The sequence below is a fragment of the Anopheles darlingi genome, chromosome 2, assembly GCF_943734745.1.
Source record: "Anopheles darlingi chromosome 2, idAnoDarlMG_H_01, whole genome shotgun sequence".
NCBI classification, from domain to species: domain Eukaryota; kingdom Metazoa; phylum Arthropoda; class Insecta; order Diptera; family Culicidae; genus Anopheles; species Anopheles darlingi.
In genome coordinates, this window is record NC_064874.1 from 90541902 (window position 1) to 90563476 (window position 21575).

The 21575-nt window shown below is 51.2% G+C and overlaps 3 protein-coding genes across 8 annotated transcripts in view; 1 reads left to right on the forward strand and 2 right to left on the reverse strand.

Moving 5' to 3' along the window:
- The window catches only part of LOC125952079 (protein spaetzle 3), a 14368-nt gene extending 6243 nt beyond the window's left edge, over window positions 1-8125 (reverse strand). The window contains exons 1-2 of one of the 5 annotated variants that reach the window (XM_049681343.1): window positions 7995-8125; window positions 2141-3248 (exon numbers count right to left, since the gene is read on the reverse strand). In XM_049681343.1, the coding sequence (XP_049537300.1) occupies window positions 2141-2975 (835 nt within the window). In that variant the 5' untranslated portion in view covers window positions 2976-3248; window positions 7995-8125. Of the gene's footprint in view, window positions 1-2140; window positions 3249-3910; window positions 4034-4469; window positions 4611-7306; window positions 7613-7745 lie in introns of those variants that run through there. The other 4 variants (XM_049681342.1, XM_049681345.1, XM_049681346.1 and 1 more) reach the window with 4 other exon arrangements.
- Window positions 8126-11223: 3098 nt separating this feature from the next.
- LOC125952065 (ring canal kelch homolog) lies at window positions 11224-17312 on the reverse strand. Of its 2 annotated transcripts, none has more exons than XM_049681317.1 (5): window positions 16901-17312; window positions 16652-16804; window positions 16184-16585; window positions 16026-16122; window positions 11224-15963 (listed from the first exon to the last, which is right to left on the reverse strand). In XM_049681317.1, the coding sequence occupies exons 1-5, from the start codon at window positions 16999-17001 to the stop codon at window positions 12262-12264; spliced, it is 4455 nt and encodes a 1484-aa protein (XP_049537274.1). In that variant the 5' UTR covers window positions 17002-17312; the 3' UTR covers window positions 11224-12261. The 2 variants fall into 2 exon arrangements, with proteins under 2 accessions (XP_049537274.1, XP_049537275.1); XM_049681318.1 differs by having other exon boundaries at window positions 14836-15963.
- A 2568-nt stretch (window positions 17313-19880) lies between these two features.
- LOC125952106 (cytochrome b5-like) lies at window positions 19881-21212 on the forward strand. The gene is made up of 2 exons (XM_049681381.1): window positions 19881-20367; window positions 20774-21212. Exons 1-2 carry the CDS (start codon window positions 20098-20100, stop codon window positions 20957-20959), a joined length of 456 nt encoding a protein of 151 aa, XP_049537338.1. The 5' UTR covers window positions 19881-20097; the 3' UTR covers window positions 20960-21212.
- The last annotated feature ends 363 nt before the right edge of the window (window positions 21213-21575 follow it).

Genomic DNA, 21575 nt, shown 5'->3' on the forward strand with positions numbered 1-21575 from the left:
AGATGATGAGAAAGGATGATCATCGCGGGTACTATTGTCGATGAGTTATGCAAAATATAGAACATACATGCTAACAGACCAGCGTGGCGCGTGGATGATGTCAAGCAACGAGAATCGCCCTAAATGTGCTTCAAGACTAATCAATCATGTCTTCTAATAGACACAGCAGCATCTTCGCGAGGCATTCGATCCGTCTGCCGCCGGTTTAACGCCAAACACTCACGGAACGACCACGGCGACGACGACGACGACAAAAACAAACAACCAAATGACCAGTGTCCGTAGACACGGTACACGATCAATTACTCTCCACCGCAAGCAAGGAACACACACACACACCGTAGGCCGATGCTAATTACGTGCCAACTTGAAGCCCCCATTCTCAGCGCGTTAAACACGTGCGGCGTTGAGAGTGTGTAGCGTAGCACCCCTCCCCTCTGCCAGAAAGGCGACCTTCCCATCCCATCTGGTGGGGGATTATGTTACGCCCTTCTCAATCTCAACAGGCGGAATGAAGCGAACCACCTTACGGTAGGCTACTGCAGTGGCTTACTGCCTGCCTCACCGGCGTGGCACTCACTCGCTCGCTCTCTGACATTGACGCAAAATTGAGGGTTTTGTTTGACCACCATCGAGCCAAATCAACAACCAACGGACTGACTGACTGACTGGCGGGAGTCAGAGAAGGAGAATTGGAGGTTTTGTAGGAATTGACGCACCCACCTCCCCCCCTGTCTAATGATAAGTCACGAGCAGAACACGAGTGACAGTTGAGTTTGAGTTCCTTCAATGTTCCACCTGGCGCCCCTTCCCCATCCGGGAGTGAGGATGACCTTCTCGCTTCACATAATGATCGCTCGATGGTGCGAAGAGATCGTACGAGCTCGACCCGTATCGGGTTAATTGCATCGGTTGCATTGTATCCGCTGCTCTCACACGCATCCGTGTAGGTGTTTCGTCGAGAAGCAACAACAGGCCTGCTGTGTTTGCAACTCGGAAGCAACATCCGGCCGGAAGTAGACAGTGCGCTGCGGGTGGATGCGGTAACGTCCCGCGATCGTCCTACACAAGATCGCACCCCGGACACGTCATCCGCCATGGAACCGGGTTTTAGTGACGTAATGGAGATGCTGCAACCGAACCGGCCACAAACAAACGGACGTAATAAATGGAGCAACCTTCACGGGGCAGGATACACGGCCTCCGTAGGCTCGTCGATATGCCACAATCAGATCACATCAGAAGCATCCAGTGGTTTTTTATGGCAAACGAACCGGCCAGCATTCTCCACAGACAATGGACGCTGGAGACTCGAAAATGATCTCCCTAGCTACCGCAGACTGATTTATTGGTGACTGGGCCAGGGCCGGGACCTGAGAACCTGGGACCCGGTGTGAACGCTTTTCGAGCATTTGTTTGCAAGGAATGAAGGCAGATGAGAGTGGCCGCAATCGGTGGCCTCGAACGGCAACTCGAAGCCACTACTTGACCCCCCGGCCGTGAGTAACCTCACTTTAGTTTTGTGTTCGGAATGGAGGACTGCCATTTTATGTTGCTCCGTCAACAAGGTGCACCGCGACCTCTTCGGTGGTCGGCCAGTCTGTCAAAGTGGCTGACAGTCTACCAGCCACCAACTAGCCTCGAACACAAGCGCACCCGGAGAGCCCTATGGCACCAGAAGGTGCCAATAAATCAATTAGACAAAATGGCATGGACGTGGGAATCGTTGTAGCAACCGTTGCACATCGTGTGATCGTGAGTGACGGGTCGCAATGCGTCGCATACTCGTCACTCGGCATGCCTGAGACACGCGATCATTCAAAAGCAATCAGCGCCAGTCGGCCAGGTACGCAGCAGCAAGTACCGCGCGCTGCTTATTGGTTTACACATATTCGATGACCGAAGATGTCGTGTGGCCTGCCGATCGACGACCACATGCCTGTTTGCCTACTTGGACCGAAGAAGCTTCGCGCCATTAGCGTGCAGTGGTGTGGTGTCGCGTCTTTGTCAACCGTCAGACGGTTCGCTCGTGTCTAGGAGTAGCAAAAACACAAATTATCCAACACACCGACAACTTCGTCTAGTGCACTGTAACTGTAAGGGAATTGCGAAAGAGCCGTCCCGGCCGGACTTGACTAACCTGAGATCCCACCAGGCTGCGATACGTCCACCGGCTCATCGTAGTAATCATCGTCGTCCTCATCGTCGTCGTAGTCTATCACCTGCACCGGTATCTCGGTGGCCGGACCGAGTGGGTTCACGTTAGCGAAGGCAGGTGGTGCAGGCGGTCGCTGTGGATATCGGGAGCTACCGGCTGCCGGTGGACTGCTGGCGGCACCACCACGGCCCGACGCTGGCTGTGTATTACCGCGATAGCCCGGTGCTGCTGCTGCTGCTGGTGCAGTGCCAGTCTGGGGATCAGCGTAGCCCGGTTGCTGTCGTCCCGGTTGCGTTGCGTAGCTACCCGAGGAGTACTCATAGTACGCCGGTTGTTGGGGTACGTTCGCTGATGGTTGCTGCGACTGACTAGCGGAGTCGCTGTACGTGCCCTCGCCGTACGTTCGACCGGCGCCAGGTGCTGCTGCTGCTGCTGCTCCTGCTGATGACGGTGGCGGCGCTGATGGCTGGTTGGTGGCCGGTGTCTGCTGCGGATAATTTGCGCCCGGTGGAACGTACGCTGGAGGAGGCAAGTAGTTATTCCTTGGTGCCTGTCGGTACTGGATGGAATGCTGCTGCTGCTGCTGATGCTGTTGCCGTTGCTGCTGCAACTGAGGAGGCTGCTGTTTGCTTTGCCGTTGCGGTGGAGCGTACGGATCGTTCTTGTAGTACTCCTGATGATCGTTCTCCTGATGGCCCGCCGGACCGTACAGCAGATTGTTCACGGCCGATGCATGCTGATTCTGTAGCGGATTTCCCATTGCCCAGGCCGGTGCCGGAATGCTGCCAAATGGCAGCGTATAGTTCACCAGCGCCATCACGTTCACTCCACTTGTTGGAACTTCTTCTAAACTTTTCAATACCCGAAAGGCGTGTAACACCGTGACTCAACGCGTTTCTTGGAATGTACTAGACACAATAGATTTCACTTGCTGATAACACTTGCTACTATACACTTCCATTCTCTCTACATCGTCACCAGTAACTTGCGAGAGGCCAAGGGGAACACACTTTGGACACACAATCGAGACCTCACAAAGTCGCCGCCGGAGCGGTTCCGTGAGCTTCTATGTTGACCACCGGAAAATGCGCTGTCGAAAAGAGAGAGAGAGAAAGAAAGATGTCTAAGCCTGAGGTTATGTATCGCGACGCGGGGCCTCTGCTCTGCTCGATCTCATCATCCAATAATGCTCGTCATTTGTCAGCTTAATCACGCTAATGATTCCGGTTTTCCAATTGCTGATTAGAATAGGATTAACATGCGATTCACTACGCGTATAATCAAGCTTTCTCGCGCGCGCGCGCGCGGAGGAGCAGGCGACGGACCAACGCTCCTGGCACGATCCTCCGCCGACCGGCTCGACCTTTCAAGACGAGCTTCCCTCCACTCGAAGCTCGAATTACGTAACGGCTTTCCGCCTCTCTAGGGGCCGCTCCAGGAGCGCTCGCAGAAAGACGCATGAAAGCGTGCCGCGCGCACCGCGCCACCGATCCGCACCGGAATCCGAGCAGCGACCGAAATCGGTAAATTTATGAACCCCGCGGTATGTTGTTGGTCCACACCAAATACCATCATTACGCACGTTCGTTTGCGCATCAAATTGCGGCTGAACTTCGGCCTTTAACTCGAGTAGCAAGTAGCGAATCCACACACACACACATTCACACACACACACACACATACACAAAAGGCAAATGCAAACTGAATCCATTATACACTTGGCACCGCACTCGAAAGTGTCGATCACCTTACCTTCTGCCGGATGTCTGCGAGTGGCGCGCCGTTTGATGCGCGACCCTTGATCCGTACCGACAAAGTGTTGCTACTCGGCATCCCCCTGATCTTGATCACACCGTAGCGCACACAGACAGGAATCTAACGAGAGGAGACGTGATCTTGAAGTGAGCACATAGCTAACCGGGCCCTGTGTGACTAATGCGCCTGCTCCCAAAAACAATTGTCTGGGCTGAACTCGTTTCGATCCAAGTGCCAACACGTCGCAGAATACGCCCTCCGGTCTTCGGTCTGACATTTATGTCCGGACTCCGGAATGAATCACTCCAAGCGGACCAAGAACAGACGTAGGAAGTGATTTGTAAGCCGCCAGATTGCCTATCTACGACCAGTGAACGGGTTCTTTTTTTTCCTGGAGGATGCTGGATGCTCGGTTCATGGATCACAAAGAAACCGCGGATGAATCATCGCGCTGTTCGCGAGTTCTCCGCTCCGGGAGCAACATTCTTTGCTCTGGACCTTCCCATTCCCAGTGTCATGTGTCCAAAACATCCCGGGGTCCCGAGGGGGCCATTACCATTTGTGGAGTGTGTGGAGCGTTCAGTTCAGACACAAAGTAGTCTCTGCCGTAATCGATTCCCCCGGCGCAGGTACGTTCCATTCAGCAACAACAACAACAAGCGACTACAGCGCAACTGACGTCTGACTTAGACGTTAGTGTCCGCGACCGGACCGGACTGGAGTGGCTTTAGATCTGTCCTGTAGTGCTCCATATATGCCAGCCAGCTGGTGGTGTTTGGCCAGGTCGGGTCCGTACTCGCGCGCCATGTCGTGCACTTATTATGTATGCAAATGAGCATTGACCAGCCGCAAGTTGGCAAGCTGAAACTGCCACCAGCCACCGTCAGCGGAACTGAACGGAATGTCTCGAACCAAGGACAACGGTGAAGCGGCTGTCGCATGAACCCCGTAACCGTCGTGGCGTTGTTGTCAAACGTAAGGGAGAAACCACCGCTGAGGATATCCATCGAACGATCGATCGATCAGCCCACTGGTACACTGTTTGTTCAGCATCCTAATGATCGTTGGTGCTCGGTGTGATCATGCGGTGCGGTGTGCTACTCCCGCCCGTACAATTGACGCAGAAAGGAATCAAAATACGGAAGCCTGCATACGAACCGGCACAGCACGGCACGCGACCTTTTGCATTCGGTGGCCAACTACTGCCCTTTGTTTCGAATGATCTCTCTCTCTCTTTCTCTCTCCCCCCGTCTCTTTGACGACGAGAACGGTGAGAACGATGATTTATGGTTGTCCTGTCGTAAACCATCGCAAATGGCTTTTGAGTGAGGTCGACTGAAATCGAAATCATGTAATTCAGTCCGCAACCACAGCAGCAGCAACAGTCGGTTCCACCGAATGTATGCAAACGGAGCGAAGGAATCGGTATCGAGCACTGTCGAGGACCAAAACAGCGGCCACTGGTTTGGCGTGTTGTGAGAGGTGATTGCTCTTTTCGTAGCACGGGAAGCAAGCTTGTGCTAAAGCGAAAAGGAAATCTTATAAAACCAACACACATACACACGCATACACACTCGATCTTCGCGACAGTTCAAGTCCATGATTTACCGAACAGCTTTACGCTCGAAGATCGTCTCCTTCCCGGTGGTGGTCGCTGGTTGTTGCAGACCAAAAGAGCGACTGCGTGAAAGTGGCATTTATCACTATCGTCCGAATGGGTCTCTGTGTGTCTCTGTGTCCGTGTGTGGGTGCGTGTGTGTGCTGGTATTGTCTAGCCGGGGACCCGGGGAGGGGGGGGCCTGTGTCACCGCTCGATAGCGCTGTGACGTGAATGCAAACATACGCGCGCATCTCATCTACCTCATTGATGAATATCAACACACGGCACGCACCAGCCTCGCACGACGTCCGTTTTCTCGAGTGTGTGTTACATAAAAGCGAAGAGAGTGATTCTCCGCATCGAATGCGTCGTGTCGCCGCATCGCCAATCGCGTAAAACGATGAAAGCTTACTCTGGAGTGTCTCCGGATCTCTGGATACAATGTTGAACGCCACGGGACCGGTAACGGTAGCTAAATGGTAGCCAAGGCCCAAATAATCATCAAAAGATTCAAAAGCAATGACAATAAACCACGGAAATAGCAACGCGGTCGCGATCAGCACTCGCGTTAACGGTGCGTTGAACAAAAGACTTCAATGCTCCATTTTTTTGCAAGTGACGAACCCCGAAATTTGGTCAATATCGGTTCCGATAAAAGGTCATTTGAACTCACGCCCATTTGAAACTTGCGCACGCACACACAGAAGCGATCACCCATAGACACCCGTGGGGATTAACTATTTCGTAACCGTTACCAACACTGCAGCACGTGTTGTTGTGGCAGGAAGTGGCGAGATCCTTTGACGCTTCTCACGCATCTGTTTGACGCAACGCAAAATCGCTCACGACAACGGTCACCACACCGGCCAGCCAGTGAGCAGTGCAACCACCAGCAAAGGCCACATGGCACAGGTGTTGTGAAACTCCCTCCCTCTTCCCCGGTGAGTAAAAGGGCGAACACAGAGAGCGTGTGAGAGAGAGAGACGCGGAGAAATCATAAAAGCACAAGACAACAACAAAAGCTGACCACGTCGAGGTTCGCTAACAGGATTCCTCCCCTCCCCGGCCGTGTTCGCGCCTCGTGGCGTAGAGACCGGACCCGGACGGCGGGGAGGATGGCCCTCCATTGACCATGCGGGTCTGTGGTGACTTCGTTTTGTCCGAAAACAAAGCAAAACGGTCAGCGCGACCGGATCGGAGTGAAAGAGGCAAGCCGCTCCAGCTTAAGGTTAACCACTACTAGCCAGCAAAGCATGATCGAGCATGATCGAGCGCACGCTCGCGATCGAGTGCCCCAGGCCACCCTGCCACCCCTCCTCCTCCTCCTCCTCCTCCTCCTCCTCCTCCTCCTCCTCCTCCTCCTTCTCCTTCTCCTCCTCGAAAACGACACCGAAACGATTGATATTCATTCATTTCTCAATGTCACCACCACCGGCCTCAGCCAGCACCTATAGCGTTCGAACCAGATTCGCTGACGCTAACGCTGAGCCCACCCCGGGAGTCATCTTCGGAGTCGATTTTCGTTCCTCGGCCGAGAGGCCACGGAGCCCGATCGCATCCGTATCGAATCACAGTCGGGCGCGTGCGCCAATGCGCCAATCGTCGATCGGATCCCAACGGGGTGGTATTTCACAATTATTATTTGGCAGCATTCCGCCCTAATCGCCTCTCGCTGCGTCTCTCATCCATAGTGCTGCAATGTCTAGTCGGTTGTCGTCTCCAAAAACAGACACTTGAGACACACACTCACTCACTCGGTCGCTCGCTCGCTCACTACCAGCTCATTTACCAACCGTACACACAATTGATCGCCGGATCGACCGGCAATCAACCAGCCGCAGCCGCAGCACCGTAATGTGCGCCCTCTTTGCGCGCGCGCGCGCCCGAGCGGCCATTCAGATACGGTAACCTTTAGCGATGATTTGCACTTCGGATCAATGGGAGAGTTCATGGCACGGCAGCTCGTTGGTGGTGACGGTGCGAGGTGCCGTAAGAAAATACGGTAGACGACCAGCGGGTTCGACCTTGCCCAACACACCACACCCCTGTTGGCATTCACCGGACCAGACCCCCGGGGGAGGATGGGTCGTTTGCGATGCGTAGCGGACAGGTGAAGAGAGGTGGCAAACGCGAAACAATCATTACACCGACCCCGTCGCAGTCAATCTGTATGTGAGTGTTTTGTTGCTGCTGCTCAACGTCTGGGTGTCTGCGGAACTAACGAAATCGAACCTCAAACATCACGGCACATCGTCGTCGATCGTCGTCTGACAATGAACTTCAGTGAAGCTACTGTACAAGCGGTGGCGATCGTTCGCCCTTCACGTAATTGGCGCGAACAATAATCACTACAGAGCAATTTGCACTCTCAGCATCTTGGTTACTTCACGACGACGAGACGGAACACTTTCAGTTTGTTCTAAACGATTCCAGTGACGACATTGCGCTGATCAATGATCCTTCGGCTTCGCAAACACTCACTTCCGTCCGTAGCCACAACAGTAACACAGAGCTACGCGATCCTTGCACCACCAATGATTCCCGCACGGGATAGATGAGAGCTGTGAAACGGTACTAAGAGATCGCGTCCTGCTACTACCAGCTGACGATGCGGACTGCTGAGCGCGTGGTTCCACGCGATCGATTATGTAAAAACAGCCCTGCCCCGAAATGAGAGATTCAACGACAGCGAGCGAGCGAGAGCAAGAGAAAGAGAGAGAGAGAGGCTCGTGCCAGAGAGCGCGAGATCGGCCGGTACACGCAATACCACGCCAGCATCAACGCCTGGCGCGGAGTGGAGCGATACTAGCGGATCGTAGCTCCGCTGAATACGACCTGAGCATCGTGAGTATCGCGATCGCGATCAGTCTGTTCTCCTGCGAGACAACAGTCTGAGTGTAAATTCTGAGAACCTGTGAACCTGCTGTGTGCTCTAGCTGCTAGCAATCGATTCTGGTTCGCGTACTTAGACCACGTTGGCCCCACCAAGGCTTGCAAATCAACTGGAATGTCTTTATTTCCCCCCGCAAAAAATTGTACGGGAACAGGAAGCCTTGACAGGAATCGACTTGACTCAAAAACCATCTCGATCTGAGGGGCCAAGCTGATGATCGTGGCCAAAATTATTGACCTTAGCTTAAAAACTCTAGTCTGCTCAATGAGCGTGAAGCCGAACAAAACAAAGGCACGTTCATTAGACGAAGATTTAGTTAAAACATCCAACGGAAAAGCCCGCGCGTTGCGCCATTAGCTTCGGTTCGGCTCCATTGATACTCACCCATTCCGCTAAGCCTATTAGTGCGGGCTGTGCTTTATGGCAGGCTTTCGGTATGGCGAAGCCCAAAAGAGTCATTTATGTCCTCTCCGGTTTGATGAAACGGAAGCGGTGTACGCGAGAACGAAAACGTGACACGTCGACGCGGAATCAATTCTGATCCACAACGAGTGATCCACAGACGGAAGCGGATGTGGCTGGGAGTTCCGTTTCGCACCCGGGAGATCCCGGCCCAAAAGGGTAGTGATCCGGGAATAATTGATTTTATTACACCCTTGGGTAGCCCCTTGGCACGTCATCACTCGAGGGGTCGTGATCCATGACGCAGTCGATACGATGACGAAGGCAGTCCAACCATCTGACTCATGGCATGCTGAGAAGATTCTATTCGAAACGTAACGCAGCAGCGCGATGCTGGGCTACTGGGATTGTATCGATTCGAGCGGCGATTGTTGGGCTTTTGCTGGGCTGTGACATACCATGGCATCCGATCGTGGGCGACGTTCGTGCGCCGCCGTTCGTCGTTTGCCCACTTTTTTGGCATTCGATCCGGTTTTATTTGCATGTTGCTCTTTCTCTTTCCTTTACTCTTACTCTTTCACCGGCAAACCACGGCATGGCACGGCGCATAGACGAGCTAGCAACAGCACCGCTAGGTATTCTTTGGCATTCCACGCATACCTTTGCTCCAAGGTCAAACATTTAAAGGTCCTGGTGAAGAAGCTAGAATCAGAATCAGAGTGTGTAGCACGAACTATCATTGATTTTATTGTACGGCCTGGCTGTCCTGTGAACGGATACAAGCGTGTATGGTGTCCAAAGGAGACATCCTTCAACGTTAAACAATGAACTTCCTAATACGATCCCATTAGCGGGCTGTTCAATGACTTCAACACAACTTACACAGCTGAAGGTGAGAGCCATGATTTATGTCGGTTTAAAGTCTCATAAACAGCCGAAACCTATACTTCGATCCGGTCATGAAGACTTTGTCACAGCTTAGCAAGTGTTTGAGCATGATCACCGCCTAAGCTCCATACCATTGGGCTGAAACGAATCCTTGTGACATTAATATTTTGCCGGTTCTCGATGTTAGAGAGGAAACCATGGGAATTAGGAGGTGTGCCCATACCCAGCACACCTGGTCAAACGACCAAAAACCCTAGAAACCGTGCAAGGTTCTCCGAAAGACCGGCCAAGCCACCTGAACCACAATCGATTAGAATGAAGCGGACAGCCGGACCTGTCACCATTCGGCGGGGCGTCAGGCGACGCGAATCCGTGTTACGTTTACGTTGTGGTGCGCTCGTGGTAGCTGCCGATCGGCAGCCATTTCCAATGACCACCCGCTGTGCTGCTCCATTGTGGCGAATGTACAATCGGGCCGATTTCAATCTCGATTCGATCGCACCATACACCGTCCGATCGCCGATCTTGTCCGTCCGATCGAAACGCCTTGAGCCGGTGTCCAGTGCGCCGCATGGTTTTGATTAATCATAACGATTATTAGTACGCCATAAATCGCCTGGCCAGCGGTTGTGATGCCGTCTCGATCAACTGTTTCCACCACCTCGCCACACTCATTTGTATTTGTCTCTCGTACGCTTGAGCTGTTTTTTATTTTACCGCGCCGGGCATGATGTTGGTCAGACGTCGTTAAATTAAGTTCTTAAACCTTCTGCCTACAAGGGGCAATGAAATTTGTTTAATTCCTGCTCTCGTGTCCCAGGCCATACTTCAGGAAGCAAACTACCCCTTCTTGTGACAGCGCAGATCATTTTGACCAAATTCCTCGGCGAACGCGATCCCATTTTGCTTCCCATTTTCTCTTCAAACCGATTAATATGATCGATATGATCACCGGGATCGATCCGAAGGATAGCTTCATTTCAATCGTTCACGGAAGAGAGCCGAACCTGTGGTCGCACACATCCTGGTTCTAATGAAGAACAAGGGCAGAAAAACGGTACCCGAAATACAGCTGGCGCCATCACAATGAACGTTCTATATCGATCAAGATTTCAAATTAACTTGTCACATTCGTTCATTATTCTACATCAAACAGCAATCAAATCCGGGTTTGGTCAGAAGTAGTTCGATACAAGCGGGATAAGAATCATTGGGAGGCATTCAAGGATACGAGGGCAAACGGCTTGGCGCTAGTCGGGGCCCATATGCTATAATGACATTCACTTCGAGCACGCTCGCGCGCCTGTATGGAGAACGGGAACGATAACATAAGCGGGCAGAGCACAAAGCAGAGCAGGAGCCAGTGGACAAGGTTAACCATCGGTAATGAGAATGGCGTACAGAGCCGTACCGCCATACACCACTAGAGAGTCATCGGAATGTCCATGCGTGCGATGCTCTGCTGCTGCTGCTGCAAGTTGTACGACAGAACAAAATCAAGTGACGCAAACTACTACACTTGAACCACATTATCACGTTTATTGTATTTTAATCTCAACGTCCAACTAATGAATACCAAATGCAGATCCTCGGAATCGTGGAGCGTTGCGGAGCATATATCATCATCTCGAGGGTGTTCGGACTGCGCCTTCTAACTTAGTAACGCTAAATGCCGTAATGTTCTCGACGCAACAATTCAAACGAAAAGAGAACCTCAGTCACATACTAATAAAAAGAGAACGAACCGTTTGTACCGTTTGGGCCGCTGTCGCTGTGCCACAGATTGTATGGAACACAAAAGGAAGCGGAACTGTTTTGTGCGTTTTCTCGTGTGTTCTGTACCGGCTGCAGGAGTACTGTAACGCTCTCGTACCTTTTACTTATACCGTCTAACATTGAGCACGTAACGACGGAGAGTACAGCTACACTATCCAGGTGAGAACGCAATAACGTACGATATGCTTATGAAACGTACAGCTAACTAACCACCCTACTGCAACTGTCTGCCAGGGGTAGTGGCTAATGCAAATGCCTAAGACGCTACTTCCAGCCTAACTGTGCGCAAGTGTGTGTACATATATCTTATAATTGTTATTTGTTATTCTTATTTTTAAAATAGATTCATATCCTTCCGCCCCCTCGACATCTCACTCAACTATTTCGATCCGCGTTTGTCAATAATTTACTGGAAATGTGATGCACGAAGTCGTTTTGTTTCGTGCTTAGTGTTCCATCGTAAAAAAGGAACATAAATTACTATCTTTCGAAGAATTGCTAAGTGGAATCCTTGGAAGGAGGGAACGCAATTGAACTAACATTAACAGAATATTGCGAATTTGCTTTGCGATTGCAGATTCCAGTCTCTGACTGCTCGTAACGGAAGGGGAAGGTGTGGAAAGGAATGCCTAATAAATATTGAGCAGTTTTTGGTAAGAACGAGATAAAAAGAGAAGATAACAGTTTGTTACGCGTTATTAAAAACAGGAATCCATTCGTTGCCATTACCGGTACCGACCATTTCGGCCAGATCACAAAAGAGATTAGTGTACGTTTAGGGCCCTGGTATTAATTCTCGCCTCGTGCCTCATCATCGTCATTCGTTTGTGCCGTAGAAATGCGACCCACAGCGATCTCTACCTCATCCTCCGACATGGACCGATCTGCAGTATCAGCCACAAGTTCTGGCTCGTAGTTGAAGGATTCGGATGATTCATTCGAAGAGCCAGCACCAACCGTGGTGCCATTTGCGTGGAGCATCATACCATCTCCTGCGTCCACATCACCACCGGAAATGCTGCTATCCTCTGCTAGTCCTCCGACTTCCGCTGCCAGCGATTCCATGACAAAGTTTTCGGAACCGGATGAAGAGGTCGATCCCAGTGAGAGCCGACGCACGTCATGACTTTCGCTAGTAGCAGCATCTCCTGTGTCATCATGGGAGGCCGTGCATACCGTTGCCACGGTAGCTCGCCGTAGCCCACTTGGGCCTGGTATTGGACCAGGATCGAGAGGTTGCAGGTCCCGCGCACCGAACGTGCCATCTGTGATGCGTCGTACATCGCGTACGACCGGACTACTTCCACCAGCACCGTTATTGTTGTTGGAGGTTTGCTGTTGCTGCACGAATCCATTGGAACGAGCCGGACGGAAACTGTTGTCCTCAAAATTGAATGACCAGCTACGGAATGAATCAGCCCCGGTACGGGGCCCAGATGCATGATCCCGTAAACGGCTTACCGATCCAGCTAATGGTCGGGCTGCTGCCGGTGTGACTACCGCTCTCGGACCCATCGGACGCAATGGTGTCATCGCGCGCAGTCCGGACGCCGCTGATCCGTCAGCGAGTGGTACGTTCTCGTACTCGTGCTCTCTGAGACGAGCCAGCTGTGGTGTGTTGCGTAGTACCCGTGGATAGCTCCCGGTCATTGTCGGATACTCGCGTGCCGGTGGAATGTAATCAGTTTGCTCGATCAGCGCCTGTCCATAGCGAACCAGTTCCTGTGGTGGTGGTGGCGGCGTGTGGTTTGCCGTAGCACAACCATCGCAATTGCGCGAGAACATAAAGTTAAAGTCGATAAACTTGTAATCCGGCGGCGTTTGACCAACCCACATCGGTAGCCATTTGTTGACGAGCAGCCACTGAAGCGATGGCTTCGTAACACGCCCACCAGCAAGTTCTATCGGAGCTTCCGCATGGACAGGTACCAAACCACTGACTGTCGCTGGTTCTGGGTGCTGTTGAGATTGCTTCGTTTTACGATTAATCTTCGGTATGGTGCCTGTTGCGGAGCTACCAACGGCTGCGGCACTCGCTAACCCTCCTACGATGCTACTTCCTTGTCCATTTGATAGAGAACTACCATCAGCTGGTGCAGTACTGGCAGCTCCAGCCGCACCGGAACTACCACCAATTCCAGCCAGTGGCCCAGTAGTCGGTGGTTTGTTCAGATTGTTCATCGATTGCGAGTTCTCGCCTCCCAAGCAACTAAAGAACGATTTCACATTTACGGTCGATGAAGACGTCGCACCGTCCTTTGTCTGGGTGGTAGTCGGAGTGATCGAGTTGGGAGCTTGCGCAGATGCGTTACCGTTAGTGGCACCACCACCACCACCACCGTTCGATTGATTAAGTCGAATGTGCCCAACGGTACCGAGATGACTGTGGCCAAGTACCGCATAGTGACCACCGAGACTGTAATGATCAATGTTTCCACAGGATGAACTGAGATGACGCTCGATCCGCCCTACACCATGGCCGATCACATCGAACCGCCCATAAAGACCCGTTCGATTACTGGCCGCCAGTGAGCCCGTGTTCTGGTACGCCGGTTCTTCACGCACTCGCTCATACAGATTATCGGATTGCTTCATCGATCCTCCGGTGCCATTCGGTTGATAGCGATGATAATGATACGATTCCGTATCATCGAAGCTACGTTGCCTCGGTGTTCGTTGTTGCTGTTGCGTTGGCGCCTGATAGCGCGATCGATTGAGATCAAGATGAAGGTTTGCATAACGTGGGCCTCCCGCCGCTGGTGCTCCTCCTCCAGGGAGCAGAGAAGGCTGTAACGACGCTTGATTCTGATAGTAGCTCGCTGGCTGGCCAGCTCCACGTCCACGCGGTACATCGTAACCGGCAGTTCGATCGTAGAGCTCATTCCGATATGCCAGCGGATGATGGTACGGATTGATATGCACATTGTGCATCATTCCATTCGCCAGAGGAGCTGAAGCTTGGCCCGATGTGGCAGCTGATCGATGGATGGGCTGTTGGCCGGAAGGTCCACCACCAACGGCACCAAGACCAGCATATTGCTCGATGGATTCATATATGTTCTCGTAGTGTACGTTATTGGCCGAAGGATTAGCATTAGCAGACGTCTGCCCACCATTTGCGGCCGGTTCGGGATTTAAACCTTCTGCCTGACTGTTTTCATCATCAGAACAACCAACGCCAGGACCGCCTGGCTGGCCAACTGAAGCATCCTGTGCTAGTGCTGCGCCCATTACCGCTGACGATCGTTGCTGGTGGAGACTACTGGTGGTGGTGTTGGTGCAATTAGCATAGGTTCGAGAGTAGGAACGGAGGAAAGGTTGCTGGTGCGACGGATTGCTGGCCCGTGCGCCTTGCTGCTCGCTTCACAATGGCTTATCTATGATGGCAACCCCCGCATAGCTACGACCGATGCTCATCGACGAGGGCAGAATACGCCAGCTGTCCGTTTCACGGCTGTACACCTCCACCGAGGCCAAGTTCGAGATGCCATCGTCACCGCCCACCACGTACAGCATTCCATTGTGAGCAACGACGCCAGCATTCCTTCGACAGAACGCCATATCACCGACCGGACGCCAAGTGTTCGTTACCGGATCGTACGCTTCCACCGATTTACGTACCAGCGGTCCATCGTGGCCACCGACAGCGTACAGAATATTGTCCAGCACACCGACACCGGCTCCACTGCGTCTTGCTGACATCTCCGCGATCGGTGTCCACGTATCGGTGGCCGGATCGTACCGTTCGACGGAAGCCAAACACTGCCGTGAAGCTCCATCGTACCCACCGACGGCATATAGCAGGCCCTTAACCACACCAACACCGACCGAGCTGCGTCTCGTCGACATGGCCGCAATCAACCGCCACTCTTGTCGCTTTGGATCAAACATTTCGGCCGTACTGAGTCCCGTCGATCCATCGAAACCACCGACCGCGTAGATACAGTTGTTGAGTACCGCCACACCGAGTGTAGAGCGTCGCGCTTCCATACAGTGACTAGTGGTCCATTGATCGAGTGCCGGATCGTACACGTCGACCGTTTTCACGCGCAACGAGCCATTGAAGCCACCGACGGCGTATACCTTATCGCCTAGTACCGCCAATCCTGCACGACAACGACGCGTCGGCATTTCGGCCACCTGATACCACTTTTCCTCCCGCAGATCGTAACACTCGACTGAACGGATTGCTTTCGGTGCTTGACCACCGATCACGAGCAGTACCTTGGGAAGGCCCACCGGTTGCCGTGGGATGGTGCGTGGCGTTTTGAATGACGTCTTCTGTTCGCCCTTCAGCAGATGGTACTTGAGGGCTTCAATAATGTAATCCTTGCACTGCAAGTCACCCTTCATCAGTTGCTCCTTCTCGACGTGCTGTACTAGATAGTCTTGCGCGAGCAGCGGCAACCGGACGTGTTCCATCAGATCGGCCAGATTGTGTTGCCGTCCGGGCACATCGTACTGTATCCACGTTATGACACATTCGTAAACCTGCCAAACCGAAGCATGATTAGTGACCACATCGCACAGCCGAACCTCATCGTTGCGCTTACCCTTTCTTCTGTCGGAACCGAGAGACGATCACTCTTGATTAAATTGACCACCTGATCACTGGTGAGATTCAGAAACTCCTCAAATTGGCACACCTCTCTGGGGAAGGGACAAGAGATGAGAAAAAGTATACGGATCACACCATAGCGTGGTCACTTACGAGAAATGCTGTTCAATGTAAGTCTCGGCGTAGTTCAGTAGCTCGATGCAACCGTGAATGTCGGCAAAATCACGTATCCCGAGACAGTTGCTCGGATCGAGTTGTGTCTGCAGGTAATCACAGCAAGCGTCTCGCACGTCCGTCAGCTGCAGCAGATTGGCGGCCGTCAGCAGGATCTGAACGTTTTCCTCCGTTACCTCGACAACCGCCGTGTAGACGTACTCGATCAGCAACTGAAGTGCCCGATGGTCGACACCCTGCAGTGTGATCCGATCCTGGCGGCTCTCCTCGAAGCCCGTGAACATGGCGTAAAAGTACGGGCTGCACGAGGCAAGCACCATCTTATGGGCTGGAATCTCGATCCCTTCCGCCACCAGCACCACATCGCACAGCAGGTTTTGTCTGTAAAGATGCCAGAGAACAATGGGTGAACAGTTTTGGTAGGTGCGTGCGAATTAGGTTACGTACTCTCTCATCATATTCATGGCCTCGAATGATCGTTGTGTGTGGATGTTGTTGCGGTACGCGCCCGTCGTCTTTTCCTTTCCATTCGCGCGCGGCAGCTGCTTCTGTGAGCTTTCGTCGAGTGAGTTCTGGCTTGCGTAACGCACCAGAATGCAGCTACACGGTAATGATACGAAAAAGGAAAAGAGGGAATTTATTGATTCATTAATTATGTGTGTTCTTTCGCGCGACAATCAATAATCGCGGGTTTACCTTCCGCGGTCCATCACGGTTCCTTCTGCGGCCGAGTTCTGGCTGCTTCCGGTGTTGTTGTTGGGGTTGTTCTGGTGGCTTCCGTTTCCCAGACTGCTCATTATCGTTGTTATCAGTATTCCTTTTCTATTTCAGCTGGCGCTGGAGCGCTTTTGGGCTCCCAAATTAATTCTCAACGAGAACGAACGCACAGACTCTCTTCGGGAAAACCCGTGGACATTGAATAATGTCGTTTTAGGAGATTGTTCAGCAAGGAAGAAACAATCTTTCGGCACTCCAAGGAAATTACACCGGGTTTCACTCGTTTTACAGCACAAAATTCCGAGGCGATTTCACGATTTTGTTTTTTGTTTTCCTTCTGTTCGTTGTTTTTGTCCAGAAACGAGTAAGAATCCCACCGTGCCGTTTCCAAGCACGGTGGGCGAGGTTTCACCACAAAAACCAAAATTTGGCGGCGGCCGAAAACTATCCGGCGGCTCTAGATTTTGAATCGACCGTTTTTATTTTACAGGCAGCTGCATTTTTTTATTCTTCTGGATTCTTCGATGGAATGCATAATTCCGTCGGGCATCATATACCGTCGGAATATGTTCTGGATGCAATAAATTTTGTAATTCGTCACACTCGTCAAACGATCACAATCCATCCACGTGTTTCTAGACATGTCCATCTTGCATTATTGCATCTTCGACACAGTTTTTGTTTCAAAAGTAAACAAAAAAACAACCACCCCAACGTTGCCCCCAACACCCAACAAAACACCCCTTTAGTGACTAAAAAAATAGTGCTTATCAGTTCCTCAGTTCGACGCTAGCAACTATTTCTGAACAACCAAAAGCGATTCGTTCGCGTTACGGTGTCTGTTGTGTTTCACACCACCTCACGGAGATAGTCACCAAGCATTTTTTCTAGAATGGCCATTTGGACTGCTCCCCCCACAGCAAGTGGTGCAGCAAAACATACCAGTACCACTACGTTGAGTGCACGTGTTAAGAGGCATATGACGAGCATTCATTTGTGATCCTGGACAAATCGACCGATTGAAAATAACAACTATTGCGCACTATTCAGTTTGTGTTTTTAACGAATCGACCACGTGCGTAGAACCTGCCGTCAACTGACAACAGAGAATAAATTTGATGCATACAATCCAAAAGACGGATCACGCATAGCATAATCTCTTGCATGACCTCAAAGCTTTGGAAATCTTAATCGCACTAATGAGAAAAGCAAAAAAGTCCCACAAAGCAATAAAAAAATGCAACATATTTTTCCAGCACGGTGGCCTGCTTGGTAGAAAGATCTAGAACTACCCAAAAGCATATACAGCAGCTCGAGGCGCTAGCTGAAACAAAAAGTAAGCCACGTGCCGACGTACTATTTGTACTTTTTTGCGCCAAAGCTCAATGCAGCGAGTTGTCGGCTCGTGTAGTAATTACGATTTTTGCGGTCACCAACAAAACGTCACTTGGTGTCGCGCGGTGCTGATATGTGGTTTCTTCCATGTCTGAATCCTTACTCATGTTGTTAGCAGAGCGGCTGTGAAATGAGCGTAACCAGGAAGGGCGCGAGGCAGAACGAAAATGGTGGGAATAGTGTCGCCAAAAAGGGCCAGACCGGCCTTGAGACAACCGTATGAGTGCTGCGGTCGGTTCCAGGGAGACGGTTAGGACTCATATTACCGCATCCAAAGCGAACCGATGCGATCGTGCAGCTGCTTTTACATTAGGAAAGGCCACCCGCTTTACATAAACCGTACATATCCACCGTACACCGCAACAGGGCTGGCTTATTTCGAATGAGCCGTACCACGCGGTTTTGGGAATACTTACAACTGAGTACTACTGCGTGTAACGATCCACGATATCCGGGCCAGACGAGACACCACCGTAACTCCGGATAATAGCCACGTGTCCTCATTAGGCCGAGTGAACGAGTTTATTGACCTTTGTTTCTAGTGAAACGGGCATGTTTCATTGAGAATCTCTAGTTATCAATGAGCCGCTACAATGATCGACAGGCAGATCCGGCCGTTAATTGCATAGCCAGACAAAGTTCTCAGTACATGCTGCACCGCTCAGTGTGACAAATTCCAGAATTGTCAGTCATTAGACGCAACAAAAAGCTGCTCCAAGCAAATTCGTTATATGCAATGACCCCGACCGAAATTTCGTCGACAGACGCTCGTAATTCACGAATACTATCCGCACACCCTAAAAGTCGTGCCACCGCTCCAGTCATCTACGGAGCACAATCCACTGTGGTGCTGATAAGCCTAAACTCCCCGCCTCCATTCTTTACACATGCTTCGTCACAGCCACCGAGCGTGATAGCACACGCGCCGCTGTCTAGAGGACAGCAGCATGGGGCATCGTACCCGAATTCGACTGTCTTATGTATTGTCTTATGTCGAGATTAGAGAGTAGCGCTTTACGCCAGACAGCAAGAGTGTGCTGCACACTAGGAATGATCACAGCTTTCTGATAACCAACTGCACATTAGCCGATGCATCGTCCGGTGCTGTACTGTTAGCAGAAGTGCAGTATTCAAACAAAAGCAGTACACAATAATATTGATAAACATTTGTTTGATTTGATATTTTTGAGAAGATGCCAACCGACCCACCAACCGACAGTGCCCACGTGGCAGATAGCATGGCGGCGATACGATTCCGAATTTGAATCCATGTCAACTATCTCTCTAAACAAGGACAGCCAATCGATCGATGGCAATCGGCGGCAAACAACTTTAATATAAACTACTTATCACTGCCTGGTTGGCATGTTTTGCATAGATGACGCTGGTCGCTTTCACCTACATCGATTAGCAAACTGCATGTATATACTACGACGTGCGGCGCTAGCTCGGTACCGCCGCTGATGTAGCACGATGGACGAAACGATGACATCGCGGAACCGAACCGAACATCCCTCGACAATTCGGTTAGACTTATCCGTATAACAGGGAGTGCAAGTGCCCTCGGCAATCCATTCGGTGAATAGTCGGCAACGGAAGCACAACGAAGACTCGGTACGTCTTCCTTTTCCTGAACGATCCTCATTCCCTTTCCTACGCTCGTGCGCAGTGTTTCATCTACTCGAAGGATTCTTCTCGAGCATTACTGGGCTATGCTATCAACGCTTTGATCAAGGCAGGAAATTATAATCGGACGAAAAAGTGAGTGCAGTGCTGTGAAAATGTCCTCCGTCGAGACGCAGGTGCACAGTCCGATTGAGGGTTGTGACGGTGTGCATGGGCCAGGCCCTAAAGCGACCACCATTCTGCAGCTGGCGATGGCCGCTCTTCATCTCACCAAAGCATCCGTTCCCGATAGCAACAGCATTGGCCACCAGCAGCGTCTACGCAAACAGATTACTCTCAGTGAGGTTGCTTATCATGATTCGTTCGAAGATTGCTGGATCGTGCTGTACGATCGTGTGTACGATATCACCAGCTTTCTGCGCTTGGTAAGTGTGACTAGTGATAACGATACGCGATACAGCGATGTTCGTTAAGGTTTATCAAGAGAGGCATTTTTGTTATTTGGTTTTAACGAAATTTAAGAAAGGGCTGTTAGAGACCGAAACTGTATGCGAAACACACACACATCATGTCCGCAAGGGCATGATATTTACTCGCAACGCAAACATCGTCACTTGGCGAATGTCCCAGCAAGATATCAAACAAAACGAGGATGCCCAAAGAATGATAACTGATTATCACAAAAGATCTACGTGTCGTAGTACTCAGTCTGTTACCTGCATGGGCTCAGCATGTGCCAGAGCACGTCGCATATCTGCTGATAACATTTCAGTTCAAATCTGTACGATCGTCTCCGATTCACGTTCTTTATTTTCTCATCCTTCTCTTCAGCATCCCGGTGGTCACGATGTGCTGGTGGAGAATGCAGGACGGGACGCAACGATTGCCTTTCTCAACGCCGGACACTCCAAGATGGCACTCATGTCGCTGAAATTGTACGAGATTGGAGAGTTGCCACCTGACGAGTGCATCTATCGATGCACTGGCAAGCTGACGTTGACCCATCTGCCAGATTAAGCACAAACTCCTTCACCCGCACAATCGGCAGCCTTCTCTAGCAGCAGCAGCAACCCATTTCACTGGATGGGAGAGATCAGTATCCGCACGGTTTCACGGATCGTTCTCCCCTCTATTTATTGCATTTTCGTTTTGTCGCTTAAGATGGTACGAGAGCTTTAAGTATAGCATAGATGAGACAGTATTTAAGCATCAATCACATATTACAATGCCCGCCACCACCGTCGCCAACGGGATGATAAGTTCAACCATACATACCCTTTACCCCCATCATCGAGCGAATGGTGGGCAGGTCATGTCCGGATGAAATCCAGAATAAAGTTACATCATTTGTAAAATTATCACCGTGGCCGCGGTTTTTTGCTTGCTTTTGTTTTTTCTAGCAACGAACAATCCGCTTTGAACGGGATTCGATCGATCATTGCCTAATTAAAGTCTCGCCTCATTCCGGCATGTACACCGGTTTCGTTCTGTTAAGCTGGAAGCGACCACAGATTAATCAAAAACCTCGCTACAGCATAAATTTGATAACAGCATGCTAATTTGGCTAACGAACCCAGTGGGCAGGATTACTGTGTAGTAAAGCCCAAGCTTGTCAATCGCAATCTTGACATCA